Genomic DNA, 17,324 nt, shown 5'->3' with positions numbered 1-17,324 from the left:
GCAGTGTCATTATAGGGGTGGGACTTGTAGTTCTACACTTACAAGTTGCTGTTGATTCTCCAAGCACTCAGGGCAGCTCTTGTATCCACTCCCTTAGCAGTGTCATTATACAGCTGGGACTTGTAGTTCTACACATTATACAACATGCTGCAGAGTCTCCCAGCAGGCAGACATGTCACTCAGGGCAGCTCTTGTATCCACTCCCTTAGCAGAGCAGGGGGAGCGTCAGAGATAGTTTTTATTGCATGTAAACAAAGGGCCAGAAGCGAACCAGGGAAATGAGGAAATATATATATTTTTTTATGCATAAAACTTGCATAGCTTAGTTATATATTGCTGCCCATCAGATTTTCAGTGCTATATATATTTTTTTCATAACTCGCACAACCCCTTTAAACTCAGCGTGGGAATTTATCATATATATCCTATGCTCTACCAGAGGATGCGCTTAAAGGGGTTCTCCCATGAAAACAATTCCACAGTTTTCAAACCAGCACCTGGATCTGAATACTTTTGTAATTGCATGTAATAAAAAATTTAGTATAGCCACTGTTTTTCAATAAAAATCTATCTGTATAGCGCCACCTGCTGTTTGCTCTTATTCTAATTTCTCTGTCCTGCTCACTGAGATGGAAGCACATGCTCAGTTCTATCCTTCATCTGCCACCAGCTGCAGCAGAAAGGACACATCCCTGAGAGCGCACATCCCCTAAGCCAGGGGTCTGCAACCTTTAAGACATAAAGAGCCACTTGGACCCGTTTCCGAAGGAAAAAAAAAACTGGGAGCCGCAAAACCATTGCGACATTTAAAACAAATATAACACTGCATATATTGTTTCTTACCTTAATGCTATATACAGTGGGGGAAATAATTATTTGACCCCTCACTGATTTTGTAAGTTTGTCCAATGACAAAGAAATGAAAAGTCTCAGAACAGTATCATTTCAATGGTAGGTTTATTGTAACAGTGGCAGATAGCACATCAAAAGGAAAATCGAAAAAATAACTTTAAATAAAAGATAGCAACTGATTTGGATTTCATTGAGTGAAATAAGTATTTGAACCCCTACCAACCATTAAGAGTTCTGGCTCCCACAGAGTGGTTAGACACTTCTACTCAATTAGTCACCCTCATTAAGGACACCTGTCTTAACTAGTCACCTGTATAAAAGACACCTGTCCACAGAATCAATCAATCAAGCAGACTCCAAACTCTCCAACATGGGAAAGACCAAAGAGCTGTCCAAGGATGTCAGAGACAAAATTGTAGACCTGCACAAGGCTGGAATGGGCTACAAAACCATTAGCAAGAAGCTGGGAGAGAAGGTGACAACTGTTGGTGCGATTGTTCGAAAATGGAAGGAGCACAAAATGACCATCAATCGACCTCGCTCTGGGGCTCCACGCAAGATCTCACCTCGTGTGGTGTCAATGGTTCTGAGAAAGGTGAAAAAGCATCCTAGAACTACACGGGAGGAGTTAGTTAATGACCTCAAATTAGCAGGGACCACAGTCACCACGAAAACCATTGGAAACACATTACACCGCAATGGATTAAAATCCTGCAGGGCTCGCAAGGTCCCCCTGCTCAGGAAGGCACATGTGCAGGCCCGTCTGAAGTTTGCCAATGAACACCTGAATGATTCAGAGAGTGACTGGGAGAAGGTGCTGTGGTCTGATGAGACCAAAATAGAGCTCTTTGGCATTAACTCAACTCGCTGTGTTTGGAGGAAGAAAAATGCTGCCTATGACCCCCAAAACACCGTCCCCACCGTCAAGCATGGGGGTGGAAACATTTTGCTTTGGGGGTGTTTTTCTGCTAAGGGCACAGGACAACTTATTCGCATAAACGGGAAAATGGACGGAGCCATGTATCGTGAAATCCTGAGCGACAACCTCCTTCCCTCTGCCAGGAAACTGAAAATGGGTCGTGGATGGGTGTTCCAGCACGACAATGACCCAAAACATACAGCAAAGGCAACAAAGGAGTGGCTCAAGAAGAAGCACATTAAGGTCATGGAGTGGCCTAGTCAGTCTCCGGACCTTAATCCAATCGAAAACCTATGGAGGGAGCTCAAGCTCAGAGTTGCACAGAGACAGCCTCGAAACCTTAGGGATTTAGAGATGATCTGCAAAGAGGAGTGGACCAACATTCCTCCTAAAATGTGCGCAAACTTGGTCATCAATTACAAGAAACGTTTGATCTCTGTGCTTGCAAACAAGGGTTTTTCCACCAAGTATTAAGTCTTTTTTTGTTAGAGGGTTCAAATACTTATTTCACTCAATGAAATGCAAATCAGTTGCTATCTTTTATTTAAAGTTATTTTTTCGATTTTCCTTTTGATGTGCTATCTGCCACTGTTACAATAAACCTACCATTGAAATTATACTGTTCTGAGACTTTTCATTTCTTTGTCATTGGACAAACTTACAAAATCAGTGAGGGGTCAAATAATTATTTCCCCCACTGTACAGGATCGTTCAGTCAGCTGTCAATCTGAAGAAAAAAAGGACTTTTTCACTTAACAATGTAAAATATATTTTTGAAAATTATTAGCTAATTAAAATATTTAATTTACCTTTACCAGACCCACCCTAATCATGTGCCAGTAATACCAGACCCCCCAATTATGTGCCAGTAATACCAGACCCCCCTCCAATCATGTGCCAGTAATACCAGACCCCCCTATATTTGTACTATATCTCAGGGCTTCTTAGTATTGTTTGTTGTGTTGTATGGTAGTGTTTTGTGATGTTAGGGGGAGGGGGCCTTCCACCGAGGAGAGAACCTGGTGCTGATAAACAGTTAGACATAGGAAGTGGTGTCAGAGAAAGGCACCCACCCCCATAATTATAAAAAGCCAAATATTTCAAAGTCTGAACATTTTTACCACGAGGCTTAAATTCAGACTTTGAAATATTTGGCTTTTTATAATTATGGAGCATTATATATTGCTTGGAGCACTATTGCACATGTCACATTGAGACTCTTTCAACTCTGCTGCATTGTTTTATTATTTCATATTCTATACCCTACATTCTTTGAAACTCACTGACCCGCATTTTTTAAACACATCTAGTAGTTGTATCATCACTAGGAAAATCCATATATACCCTCTAATACACGTTATAGACAATATCAATTGTCTTTTAATACGATTATTAGCTTGGGGTTCTTATTATACCTTATTTTATCTCGTGTATCTACCTCCATATATGTCTCAGTTAGATTTTTTTATATTTTTCAACATTTTATGTAATAATTATATTACACAATAAACACTACATTGTACCATCTATACCAGTTGGTAAGTGCCTGTTTTTACTATATACAATTATTTAATAGAAACTGATTTAAAAAAAGGTGAATGTTCAGCCTAAGCAGTGATTTGGGATTGGCTTTTTTGTAAGGGCTCAGTGATTTTCTTATCTCGCAGCTGCAGCTTGTGTATGTGCAATCTTTCCTTGGTCCTCAGTATAGAAAAGGTGATAGAGCGGACTGCTTCCTGCCGAGGTTGTCTGATCGCCTCCTTGTAGGCTTATAGTCCAATTTAAATTCATCCAGAGTAAATGAATGCAGCCGCATTGTAGCAAATGTCAGCATAATTGAAGCAGATAAGATAACCGATTGTGCCTTGCTTATGTATATGTGAAGCTAAAACACATAATCCATCATTTCAGTAGAAAGGTCTTATCATTGCATGCTGTGTATCTAGAAGTACAGGGCGTAAGATAGTCAGAGCACTGGAGCTGCAAAACACTTCTCTCCTTAAAGGGGTTATGCCTTAATTAACGGGAAAAAAATCAGATATCATATAGTACATGACAGTCTCATTCAACAAGCCCTGTACCTCCCATAGATCCAGAACGCTCCTCATTCATGCCTCCAGTTGCTCTTCTAGATTCTCTTCAGGCCGGCAGCTCATGGGGCATGTCCTTTCTGAGGAGATGTGTCCTTTCTGCTGCAGCTCAGGTCAGGAGGTGAGTCTTTTTAGAGACAGCTCTCTCCCTGTTACAGCTCAGGAGGCATGTCCTTTCTGCAGCAACTCTCCCTTTTACAGCTCAGGGGGTGCGTCCTTTCTGCTCTCGTCCTGTAACTGTCACAGCTTCTAAAAGATCTGGCTGGTGGCAGTTGAAGGCTGGAACTGAGCGCTCATCAGGAGCGCACATTACTATACAGATTAAACAAAAAGAGGCGCCATTAGGGTCTATTCACACGTCCGAAAATGGGTCCGCATCCGTTCCGCAATATCAGGAACGGGTGCGGATCCATTCATTCTCTATGGGGCCGGAAGAGATGCGGCTCTCCGCATCCGCATTTCTGGAGCGCAGCCCCGCAAAAAAATAGAAAATGTCCTATTGTCCGCGATACACTACGGACGTGTGAATGGACCCTTATAATGAATTTATGAGAGTATCTCACAACTGAAGCATTTTTGAAACTGAAAGTAAATTACAAAAGTTATTTGTTTATCTGCTGATTTATATTTAAAAATAATAATCATCTAATGGTGGAACAATCCCGTAAACATAATACCGAGTTATTACTATTGCAAACATGGATTCATAGACCTGGTTGATTAAATGAAGACATTTTTATCTCTTCAAATGTGTCCATTGCCAATCACAAGCAACACATACAGATGTGCCATTTCACTCATTCATGTTAATGGTGAAACGCTCATTCATCGGGTGATCCTGTCATTTGTGCAGGCACATCAATCATCGCTTCTGGGCAGCAGATTGTGCGGTCTAAACTGCGATCTGCCGCCCAGAAACCATGATTCTCTGTCGCTATAGCATGCAGCCATTTCCTTCACTGAACGAGCAGCCGACTGCCAGGAAGGAACGCTCTGGCATAATGCGGTGTAAACCCACCTTACATCGACCGGCCCTCGGCCTTTACAAGTGTTCTTATGAATGCTGTGGGCCATTTGGAGGGGTTTGTGCCCCTGCTGATACCTTGTATTTGTTGTTTGCCATTGCACAAGGTGTCGTTTCTTCCTCAGGTTGCTGGGGGTGCATGACATTTGACCTCCCCTGCCCGGCCTTCAGGATATGAATGTCAGATTGCCTATTGATTGCTTTTTGGTTAAGTTCCATTCTTTTTCTTGTATTTCATTAGCCATACCGAATATTCAACACCTGGCTTGGGGACCCCTCTAAAACACTTCTATTGACTGAAGTTCTAAACGTCATCAAGCGTGAAGACCTCGTAAAAAACGCTGTCCAAGCAGGAAAAGTTCTTCTAGATGGACTTCTAGATTTCCAGGTGACAATCAATTGTATAATTATTGTCTTTTCCTTTTCATATCTGGATTCGCTGATACTTCGTTCAATTAGAAAATGAAATCAGTTCTAATGAAAGGGATTGTCCAGTTAACCGTGGAGTTAGTAAACCAGAATGGCTTACAAAACTAAAAGGTCCTACTCATTGTTACTGATCTCCTGACAAGCCCTCATGACGTGGAAATATGACCACGCAGCCAATCACTGGCAGAGGAAGGTCACCGCCTGTAGACCCAGGGGCTGTCACATCAGGGCATTGGTAAGGGGAGAGTATCACCTTATTTTGACTCTTTAAAAAAAAAAATGATCATCAAGGTGTATTACGTATATCTTTGGCAGTAAAAGGGTTTATGGGGGAGGAGGGGAAAAATCCTTAAAACAGGTCAGTAGGTTGGAAATAAATTTCAAAAAGGGCATATTCTCTTCACTCATTCATCCACTGTGCCTGGTCTCCTCATGCCACAATGACGTCCTGGCACAGACTGGCTGCAGGGTCACTAATCGCATGTTCCTATAGTCAGACCTAATCATTGCAGCAGGAAGTGAAGAAAGGTGAGATACCGGACAGCCCTGCAATTACAGCGAAGGGCATCGGTAAAATATTGCTATTTTTATTTATTTATTTTCAACATACCTGTTCTTAATGATATTTTCCTGACTTGTCTGTTTTAGTGACTATTTGCATTCCTTATGTAATCACCTTTCTAAAGCATCTTTGTGTTATACCATTCCTTTATTATTCCCGCTTGAAGTTATGAATGAATTTCTAGCAGTTTGCAATGACGGCCCAGCTGGGTGTTACCAGTTGGGGATGTGTCCCTGCACAGTCTGATTCTGGCAGCACTAATTGGATACTGTCAGACTGTGCAGGTACACCCCCCCCCCCCCAAACTGGTAACATCCATCTGGATCTTCATTTCAAACTGCTAGTAATTTATAACTTCTAGCAGGAATAATATCGGAATGGCACATCAGAGTCATAACAATAGATGCGCCATAATTGAGGAATGCAAGTACTGTCGTTGTTAAAGGAATCTGTCACCGGCGGCCTCCCAATCTGTTTCCATAGACACATAGCTGTGGTTGACCTGATTAATACCCTGTTTTTCTTTTGTTGACCTGAGGCTCAGTTCCTGAGTTATGATATGTTTTTTTAATATGTAGATTAGGTGCATATTTGTTTTCTGTGGCCAGCCCTTCCCTGACTGATTTGATTGACAGGATCAGTCAGTGGCAAAGCAGCAAGGGTGGGGCTGGCCACAGAAAGGAGTGGAGCCTGGGTGCAACAAGAGCAATGGTGATGCCATTATTGCACCAAAGGACTAATTTGCATAGTAAGAAAACGTCTCTTAACTCAGGGACGGAGCCTCAGATCTACAAAGAAAAACAGAGTTTTAATTAGGTGAACCTCCAGACATGTCCGGTTTGAGGTCTCCCTCTGGTCTGGTTTACCTCGCTGAGACAATGACATACCGCACCTGCTCTGTATTCCATGAATGAAAGAGTGGGTAGTAACACCGCAGTGACACTAATAGGATGGGTGCGAAGATGAAGAATGAGAACGTTACTGATATCAATGGCAAGAAACATCAGACGTTGCCAAGTGTTCATCCTCCGTCATTGAGCTTGGAATAACCCCCTGTCTACACCACAGAGCACTGATTTCTTTATGAGATTTATTGCTGCAGCGAGCACCTGTGCCCTGTGCAGCCCGCATCCTCCTCCGCAGCTCATGTTCACTCCCATTCACAATCCTTCATGGCCCATTAAGCCGTAACAAAAACACAGTGCAGTCAGAAGATGGTGAAGATGGTGTCTTCTGGCCCTGCATTATACCTCTGTAAATCTGATGGTTGTGCCATCTACTGCTTTGCTGCCTGCCATGAAGGATGGGTTTAAAGGCGCCATACTATAATGAGTCTGTCACATTGGCGTGTTTACCGATTGTCTTCCTCCTGATAAAATATAGGTAGTAGGCCAGTTCACATAAATCCATGCTGAATCCTTTCAGGTTGTATGATCAAACCTATAAGGCCTTCTATAGCTAAAGTTAGGTCCAGGAATATTTGGACAGTGACACAATCTTCATGACTTCGGCTCTGCATGTCGCTACCACATTGGACTTGAAATGAAACAACTGAGATGCAATTGAGTGTAGACTTTCAGGTTTAATTCAAGGGGTTGAAGAAAAATATTCTGTTAACCCCTTAGTGACCACCCATACGTGTTTTTACGGCGGTCACTAAGGGGCCTTGGGCTGGAGCGCCGCCTTTTTACAGCGGCACTTCAGCCCAAGTTAGCGATAAAATCAATCGCTGTAGCTCCGTGCCCGCAGCTACCGGAGGTAGCTGAGGGCTCGGGGCAGTGATCAGAGACCGTGACAAGCGGTCTCTGATCACGTCATCTCCGTTATACACTTTATCACGGCGATCACAGAAAATGCCGGCAGCGGAGCTGCCCGCACTAAACTTTCTCCCTCCTCTCAAGTAAGAGAGGAGGGAGAAAGTCTCCGGTGCAGAGATCGGGTCCCCCAGCGCTTCTGGTCCTAAGCTGGGTCCCGATCCTCACCCCCCACCCCCCCTTACCCTCAAGAAAGATAGCGGCGGCCCGGCGCATGCGCAGACTGAAAGCCGGCCGCCGCTCACAGTAAGGTCTCTCTCCTCAGGAGAGGAGAGAGAAGTTCAAATTATGCCCTGATCAGGTCCCCCAGCACCCCGATCGGGGCAATATGGCCCCCAGATGTGTTTAAATAAAGTTATTAGGGCCCCCCCCCCCCCACATCTAATTAAAAAATATATAATAAAATGGCGCAGACATGCGCACTGGTTACTGTGCTGAAGATCTGCCTTCAGCACAGTAACCATTAGGGACCAATAATAATGGTCCCTGATCATGTGGTCTCCATGATAACCCTATCATGGAGATCACATCCATTATATTTACAAAACAGATCCAGGACAGGGGCCGCGCTTCTCTCTCCCCTCAGCGCAGTTGTTCTGTGAGGAGAGAGATCAGACTTCTGTCCTGGCTCTGTGATTACATACTGTGAAAAAAAAAATCTAATTATAAACTGTCCGTCGGTAACTGGCGGTCAGTGGGTGTCCGTGATTAGGCGTCCGTCATTAGACGTCTATTAGTGACTGTCAATTATCTTTATTAGGGACCCTGTGTCCGTCTGTTACTGGCGGTCAGTGGGTGTCAGTCCGTCAGTGGGTCGGTCATTTGCCGTCCATTACCAGTCTATTAGGGACTGTCAGTTATTTTAATTTCTTTCTGAGCTGTACAGAAAAAAAAAATGGCTCAGAGGTTATTCAGTGCAGAGCAGGCATACGAATTTCTCTGCTCTGACCACTGAATCTGACACCGCTTCAGAGGCGGAAATATTTTCAGATAGCGGGGACTCCGATTCCATCCCCAGACCCCATAGCCCTATGGTGGTAGAAGTCACCACCATCTCTCATTCTCCACCCAGTGCTTCCGTCACTTCTGCTACGTGGGTTCCTGCCACTTCATTTTCCCCCCCAAGTACTCCAATTTTTATCCACTCCCCAAATTAATGTGGATGTCGCCAATTTTTCCCCTTATGATTTTTTTCATTTATTTGTGGACGATAACGTCTTTGAGTTAATTGTGCAGCAAACTAATTTGTACGCCACACAGTTTGCTGTACAAAATCCCACGTCTATTTATGTAAGACGGTGGACCCCCACAAGTGTCCCTCAAATAAAAAAACATTTGGGGCTTACCCTGGACATGGGCATCGTAAAAAAAAAACTTTGTCCGATCCTATTGGGCTGCGAGTACTGTCCACTCAACCCCTGTGTTTGCAGCAGTTATGTCCCGTAACCACTATGAAGTCCTGCGGTTCATGCATTTTTCTGACAATTCCCAAGTCCCCCCCAGAACTGACCCAGCCTTCGACCACCTAAATAAATTGAGACCCCTTATTTCCCTCCTCACAGATTTATTCTTGAAATTATATACCCCTGAAAAAAAATGATCCGTTGATGAGTCCCTTTTTAGTTTTAAAGGCCGCCTTTCCTTCCGTCAATATATTCCCTCCAAGCGTGCAAGATATGGGATAAAATTGTATAAGGTGTGCGAGAGCACAACCGGCTACACCTGTGGTCTGTCTATTTATGAGGGCAGAGACTCCCAACTTAACCCCCCCAGGCTGCCCCGAGAATATTGGAACATCAGGCAAAATTGTGTGGGATTTATTGGCGCCATTCCTGCACAAAGGGTACCATGTGTACGCAGATAATTTTTATACCAGTATACCCCTTTATAAATCCCTCCATGCTGCAATCACAGGAGCTTGTGGGACAGTCCGCAACAATAGAGTTGGATACCCACAACCGCTGGTCTCCAAACGTTTGGAGAAAGGAACATCCTTCGCCCTCGCAAGTGACCAGCTGCTTGCCGTGAAGTGGAAGGACAGGAAGGATGTCTACATGCTGACCACCTTGCATGCAGACACCACAGTGGCAGTTAGGGAGAGGGCGGTTACGGCGGACAAGTAAAAACCAGTCTGTGTGACAGACTACAATAAATTTATGGGAGGTGTAGACCTCTCAGACCAGGCACTTCATCCCTACCTGTTGAAGCAAAAAAACAGGGCCTGGTATAAAAAGGTAGCAATCTACCTCATCCAGATTGCTACCTACAATAGTTTTATTTTATTTAAAAAGTCCCAGGGAAACCTCAACTTCCTCGAGTACCAGGAGAAGGTGGTCGAGAATCTCCTGTTTGAGTCCCCCGCACCTGGGCAAGCCTTTGAATCGGAGGACGTTCAAACGCTTTCAGAACGCCATTTCCATCACCCCGTCCCTACCACTACCAGCAAAACTTATCCACAGAAAAGATGCCGGGTGTGTAGCAAACACGGAAGGAGGAGGGACACCCGGATTTACTGCCCCAGTTGCCCATCACAACCCGGCCTCTGTAATTACCCCTGTTTTGAAACGTACCATACGGTTGCGAATTATTAATTTTATTTAATACCAAAAAGAACGAGGGGGGGTTTCAGGAATTCAATTTATTCTCATTTTCTGTTTAGTTTGTGGGCTTTCCAGGCAGGGAGGGATCCCTTTGGGATGGGTCGTGGAGCTAATTTTTTTTTCAGACATTGGAACAAATTTTACCTTTTCTGATTTGTTTCCTTACATTTTGGAGTGTACATCTTCATTTTCATGTGCTCTGTAGAAAAAGAATCTGTCTTTAAATTGACACTTTTGTGTAAAAAATTAAAAATATTTTTTTCCCACCTGCTTTGCATTAATTTCTACAAAAAAACTAGGTGGTCTAAATGCTCACTACACCCCTAGATGTATACCTTAGGGGGTCTAGTTTTTAAAATGGGGTCTATTATGGGGTTTTTCTATTGTCTTGGCAGCTCAACGCCATTACAAGTGTGCAATGGGGCCTGAACCATTTTCAAGCAAATTTTGTGTTCTGAAAACAACTGGGTGCTCCTTTATGTTTGGGCCCTGCCGTTTGTCAAGACATAAGATTAGGGCCACAATGGGGGTATTTCTGAAGACAGGAGAAACGGGGTGATACATTTTGGAGTGTACATCTTCATTTTCATGTGCTCTGTAGAAAAAAAATCTGTCTTTAAATTTACACTTTTGTGTAAAAAATTAAAAAAAAATTTTTTTTCACCTTCTTAGCATTAATTTCTTAAAAAAACTAGTGGGTCCAAAAACTCATTACACCCATAGATAAATACGTTAAGGGGCCTAGTTTTTAAAATGGGTTCACTTTTAGGGGTTCTATTATTCTGACACTTATAAGCCTCTGCAAACTTGGCTTGTTGCAGGAAAAAATATGTAACGGTACTTCAAAAATTTTTACATTTATGTTAAAATTTTAAGTCTCCTAAATAAAAAAAAAAGTTAAAAATTTTTGTAAGTGCATCAAAAATAAAGTAAAGATGTGGAAATATATTTCTGATAAAAATATTGAATAGTATTTATGGGAAATATTGCAGTTGAAAATAGGAAAATGTGGCAATTTTTAAAAATTTTCATACATTTTCACTTTTTTAATAAAGATACGCATATTTTAGAATTTTACCACCTAAGTAAAGTACAATATGTGACGAGAAAACAATGTCAGAATTACCTTGATGTGCAAAACCGTTACAAAGTTATTCTAAGCTAAAATGACACGTCAGATTTCTAAAATTTTGCTTGGTCATTAAGGCCCAAACAGGCTTGGTCACTAAGGGGTTAAACATTTAGGAATTGCAGAGATTTTCTACAAAACCTCCTTCTTTAAGGGGCTCAAAAGTAATTGGACAAATTAACATTACCATAAATAAAATGTTCATTTTGAATACTTTGTAGAGAATCCTTTGCAGGCAATGACTGCCTGAAGTCTGGAACCCATGGACATCACCAAACACTGGGTCTTCTCCTTTGTGATGCTTTGCCAGGCCTTTACTGCAGCTGTCTTCAGTTGTTGCTTGTTTGTGGGTGTTTCTGCCTTAGAGTACTTTCACACTAGCGTTTTTCTTTTCCGGCATAGAGTTCCGTCACAGGGGCTCTATACCGGAAAAGAACTGATCAGTTATATCCCCATGCATTCTGAATGGAGAGTAATCCGTTCAGGATGCATCAGGATGTCTTCAGTTCAGTTGTTTTGACTAATCAGGCAAAAGATAAAACCGTAGGCAGTTCTGGCCGCAAGTGTGAAAGTAGCCTTAAGCAAGTGAAATGCATGCTCTATCGGGTTGAGATCTGGTGATTGACATTGCAGAATATTCCACTTCTTTGGCTTAAACTCCTGGGTCAGTTTCGCAGTATGTTTTGGATCATTGTCCATCTATTCTGTGAAGAGCTGTCCAATCAGCCTTGCTGCATCATCAATAAACATTAGTGACCCAGTGCCATTGGAAGCCACGTATGCCCATGCCATCACACTGCCTCCAATATCCTTTACAGAGGATGTGGGTGCTTTAGATCATGAGCCTTCTCCATACTTTCTTCTTCCCATTATTCTGGTACAGGTTGGTCTTTGTTTAATCTGTCCAAAGAATGCTGTCCCAGAACTGGGTTGGCTTCTTTAGATGTTTTTTTGGGCAAAGTCTAATCTGGCCTTTCTATTTTTGAGGCTGATTAATGGTTTCACCTTGTGGTGAACCCTCTGTATTTGGTGTCATGAAGTCTTCTCTTTATGGTAGACTTAGGCTGAGTTCACACGAGCGTGTCCGGATAAGGTCCGGATGCGTTGCGGCAAACCCGTGCGAGTAGGTACCCAATTGCAGTCAGTTTTGACTGCGATTGCGTTCCGTTTTTATCGCGCGGGTGCAAAGCGTTTTGCACGCGCGTGATAAAAAACTCACTGTGGTACCCAGACCCGAACTTCTTCACAGAAGTTCAGGTTTGGGTTCGGTGTTGTGTAGATGTTATTATTTTCCCTTATAACATGGTTATAAGGGAAAATAATAGCATTCTTTAATACAGAATGCTTAGTAGGTGGTCAATTGAGGGTTAAAAAAGAAAAAAATTATTAACTGAACCTTCTCCTCTTGATCGCGTAGCTGCCGGTCTCTTCTTACTTCTTTAATCATGAGCTGCCGGCTAAAGGACCTGTGGTGGCGTCAGATCACATGGTCCAATCACATGGTCCATCATCCAATGGGTACGGATCTGTTTTCTCTGACAAAATCTGCCACAATAGAAAATGGATCCATCCTCTATTGACTTTCAATGGAGTGCATGACGGATTTGTCTTGGCAATGATAAAGGTATTCTGTCACCTGGATTTTAGTGACAGAGCTTTAAACATCATCATATCAGTCTGCTCGTTTTGTATTAAAATATACTAGTATTACTGCTCTAAGTGTTGTCCTTTGTCTAGAAAATCGCTTTTATTAATATGCTAATTACCTGAGTAAGGAGCCCACGTGGCTGTCCCTCCGGCCGTTGGAGCCCAGTCGCGCCCCTTCTCTTAGAGCCCAGCACAGCCCCAGTGCTAATTTATTCACTCCTCATTGCCGGCTGGCGCATGTGCAGTGTGTCCTGTGAGGCCGATTCCAGGCGCTGACATGTGTATCCACGGAATGCGTTCGCTGAGCCCCTTGGGCTCCTTACTGAGCCCCTTGGGCTCCTTACTCAGGTAATTACCATATTAATAAAAGCGATTTTATAGACAAATTCAAAGACACAGGGCAGTAATACTAGTATATTTTAATACAAAACGAGCAGACTGATATGATGATGTTAAAAGCTCTGTCACTAAAATCCAGGTGACAGAATCCCTTTATCATTGCCAAGACGAATCAGTCATGCACTCCATTGAAAGTCAATGGAGGATGGATCCATTTTCTATTGTGGCAGATTTTGTCAGAGAAAACGGATCCGTACCCGTTGACTTGCATTGGGGGTCTTGCTCTGCATCCCAGGATGGAAAGCAAACCGCAGCATGCTGTGGTTTGCTCTCCGGTATGAGAACGGAACTAAACGGAACGGAATGCATTTTGGAGCATTCCGTTCTGTTCACTTTTGTCCCCATTTGACAATGAATGGGGACAAAACTGAAGCTTTTTTTTTTCCGGTATTGAGCACCTATGACGTATCTCAATACCGGAAAACTAAAACGCTAGTGTGAAAGTAGCCTTAAAGGGCAAACTAAAACATTTGGTAAACAACTAAATTGTCAAAACTTGTGTCCCTGTCCAAATTTATTTGGATCTAACTATGTAGCTGCAGAATATGTATTAAAGCCTAATATATGTATATATAATAATACAGTAATTCTATGTGTGTGTGTATATATATATATATATATATATATATATATATATATATATATACATATACACATACACACTGATAGTGTAAATCTGGCAGATCACAGCATACACACCAAATATTTAGTAGCAAGCATGATCAAATGACAGGGCAATTCAAGGGGGCATATAATGGGTATGTTATGTGGGCATCTTATAGATGCCTAAACTTTAAGCATTCACTTCTTGTTGATCAGGCCTACACCCACATACTTATACAATAGAATCATTTACCTGTAAACGAACAATTCCTGTATAAACCTAATGTTCTGACATCAATAAGTGCATGGCCCAATCCTATAGAACTGCATCCCACACTTGAGTAGTAGGATGCAAAATCCTTTGTTGCACACCTTCTGGATGTTTTTTGTAAAAACGCTGCAGCTAGATGTTACTTTAAAGTCTATAGTAAAATATTACAAAATGTCGCAATATAAAAAAAAACTCCACCAAAAACACTTGAAACCGATGATGCTTTTTAAATGCTGGTGTATGAAGGAGCACTAAACATCCTTAGTACACTGAAATCCATGTACTTCTGGGGTCTTTTTTACACGGGCAGATTTCCGCCTGGTAAGGAGCACTGATAGATTATAGATAAGAGCATGTTCACACCTAGCATAAACACTGCAGATTTTCTAATGCAGAATTTTACAGTACCAGCATAATGAATGACGCTTTACCTAATCTCATCCACACACTGCAGAAAACAATTCACAGCGGAAACTGACAAGTGGTACAGATTTAAAATCTGTAGCATTTTCTTTTCTAATGTGGATTTCTAGCAGAAAGAATGCAGATTTTCCGCTGCAGAAATCTGCAGTATTTCAGCCCAGTATGATTGGACCTTCACAGCTTACAGTTACATTTTTCTTGGCCTACTGAACTGCAGTTCTTTACATTTTTAGTGTTAACCCTTTTCAATACTTCCATGTACAATAACGTGTAATGTATGTCTATTCACAGTCCCGCTATCCGCATATTGTGAGCAGAGCCAGGGGCAGAGGGACATTCTGTTCATTTGATACTCCGAATGATGAAGCCCGATCCAAGTTGATAGCAAAAGCAAGAAACAAAGGTAACACTTGAAACCGTATAGAAAAAAACCGTCAATGGAGTAGTAAAATGTTTTCCTTTTACAGTCAGCATAAATTAAAGGGGCTATCCCATTTTGGACATTGGGGGAATATCGCTAGGATATGCCCCGAATGTCTGATAGGTGCAAATTCTACCTCTGGGCCCCACACCTAAACTGAGAACAGAACCTGCAAAGCGCCGGAGGGGCACCGTGCATGCTCAGCCGCCCTCCATTCATTTCTATGGGACTGCTGAAAATATAATAAATTACAATCTAAATATAATAGAGAGATATAAATGCTGATGGCAATGTAATCCTGGTCTAAAAACCGGGGTCCTCGCAAATATGGCTGGTGTTTAAACAGTATGGCATAAGATGAGACTGTGCACGGTCACTAATAGACCTGGGGATATAAGGACAGTGATTGGCTATCGCAGTAACTGGTACAGTCCTGATCAAAAGTTTAGGACCACTTAAAAAATGGCAAAAATCATATTTTACATTGTTGGATCTTATGAAGGTTCCAAGTAGAGCTTCAACATGCAACAAGAAGAAATGAGAGTGAGACAAAACATTTTTTGAGCATTCAATTAATTGAAAATAACGATTAAACTGAAACAGGCTGTTTTTCAGCTGATCCAAATTTTAGGACCACATGCCTTTAAAAGGCCAAATCTGTGAAAAGATGTGGATTCATTGTAATTTTCTGTCAGGTAGTCACACGTTGCGATGGCAAAGGCAAAAAAACTCTTCCTTTTTGAATGTGGTCGGGTTGTTGAACTGCATAAGCAGGGTCTCTCACAGCGCGCCATCGCTGCTGAGGTGGGACGCAGTAAGACAGTCATTTGGAATTTCTTAAATGATCCTGAGGGTTATGGAACAAAAAAGTCAAATGGAAGACCCAAAAAAATTTCATCAGCACTGAGCCGGAGGATCCAATTGACTGTCCGTCAAGACACTGGACGATCCTTGACCCAAATTAAGGCTCTTACTGGTGCTGACTGCAGCCCCATAACCATCAGACGGCATCTGAGACTGAAGGGCTTCAAAAACAAAAAACGTCTTCAAAGACCTCGTCTCCTTGAACGCCACAGAACTGCTCGTTTGGACTTTGCAAGAGAGCACCAAACATGGGACATTCAAAGGTGGAAGAAAGTTTTATTCTCTGATGAGAAAAAATTTAACCTTGATGGTCCTGATGGTTTCCAACGTTACTGGCATGACTAGCAGATCCCGCCTGAGATGTTTTCTACGCACCACAGTGGAGGGGGCGCCATAATGGTCTGGGGTGCTTTTTCCTTCAGTGGAACAATGGAGCTTCAGGAAGTGCAGGGGCGTCAATCGGCCGCTGGCTATGTCCAGATGTTGCAGAGAGCATTCCTCATGACTGAGGGCGCTCGTCTGTGTGGTAACGACTGGGTTTTTCAACAGGACAACGCTACAGTACACAATGCCCGCAGGACAAGGGACTTCTTCCAGGAGAATAACATCACTGTTTTGGTCCATCCTGCATGTTCCCCTGATCTAAATCCAATTGAGAACCTTTGGGGATGGATGGCAAGGGAAGTTTACAAAAATGGACAACAGTTCCAGACAGTAGATGGCCTTCGTGCGGCCGTCTTCACCACTTGGAGAAATGTTCCCACTCACAATAACGGCGGAGCTACTCATTAATGAGTTCATGTTTGAAAGTTGGATTTCAGTTTCGGGGGCGGTTTAGTTTTTTTTTGGAGGTGTGGTCCTAAACTTTTGATCAGCTGAAAAACAGCCTGTTTCAGTTTATTCGTTGTTTTCATTAAATTGAATGCTCAAAAAATGTTTTGTCTCACTCCTATTTCTTCTTGTTGCATGTTGAAGCTCTACTTGGAACCTTGTTAAGATCCAGCCATGCTAAATATAATTTTTTGCCATTTTTCAAGTGGTCTTAAACTTTTGATCAGGACTGTATATTCACTGTCCTTATATCCCCAGGTCTATTAAGGACCGCACACAGTCTCATCTTATGCCGTCAGGAACCCTGCGATTTTGTTTTGGGGGATCCAATTAGAAGACAGATGGAGCCCTCTCCCTCTGTCTGACCTCTCAGTTGCCATAATCACTATTAGCTGTGGCATCTGAGGGGTTAAAAAATGTCCAGGATCGGAGTTATCTCCAATCCT

General features: G+C 42.4%; 1 protein-coding gene across 2 annotated transcripts in view; it reads left to right on the top strand.

Moving 5' to 3' along the window:
• Positions 1-17,324, top strand: part of ABAT (4-aminobutyrate aminotransferase) — a 212,868-nt gene that overhangs the window by 193,806 nt on the left and 1,738 nt on the right. For both annotated transcript variants that reach the window (XR_005780450.1, XM_040439721.1), the window contains exons 14-15: positions 5,127-5,273; positions 15,054-15,165. Coding sequence is in view for 1 of the 2 variants with exons in the window: in XM_040439721.1 (XP_040295655.1) it covers positions 5,127-5,273; positions 15,054-15,165 (259 nt within the window). In the remaining variant the exon portion in view is untranslated. The remainder of the gene's footprint in view (positions 1-5,126; positions 5,274-15,053; positions 15,166-17,324) is intronic.

The sequence above is a fragment of the Bufo bufo genome, chromosome 7, assembly GCF_905171765.1.
Source record: "Bufo bufo chromosome 7, aBufBuf1.1, whole genome shotgun sequence".
NCBI classification, from domain to species: Eukaryota; Metazoa; Chordata; class Amphibia; order Anura; family Bufonidae; genus Bufo; species Bufo bufo.
The sequence above is the reverse complement of the archived record's forward strand: the minus strand, read 5'-3'. Positions and strand labels throughout refer to the sequence as shown.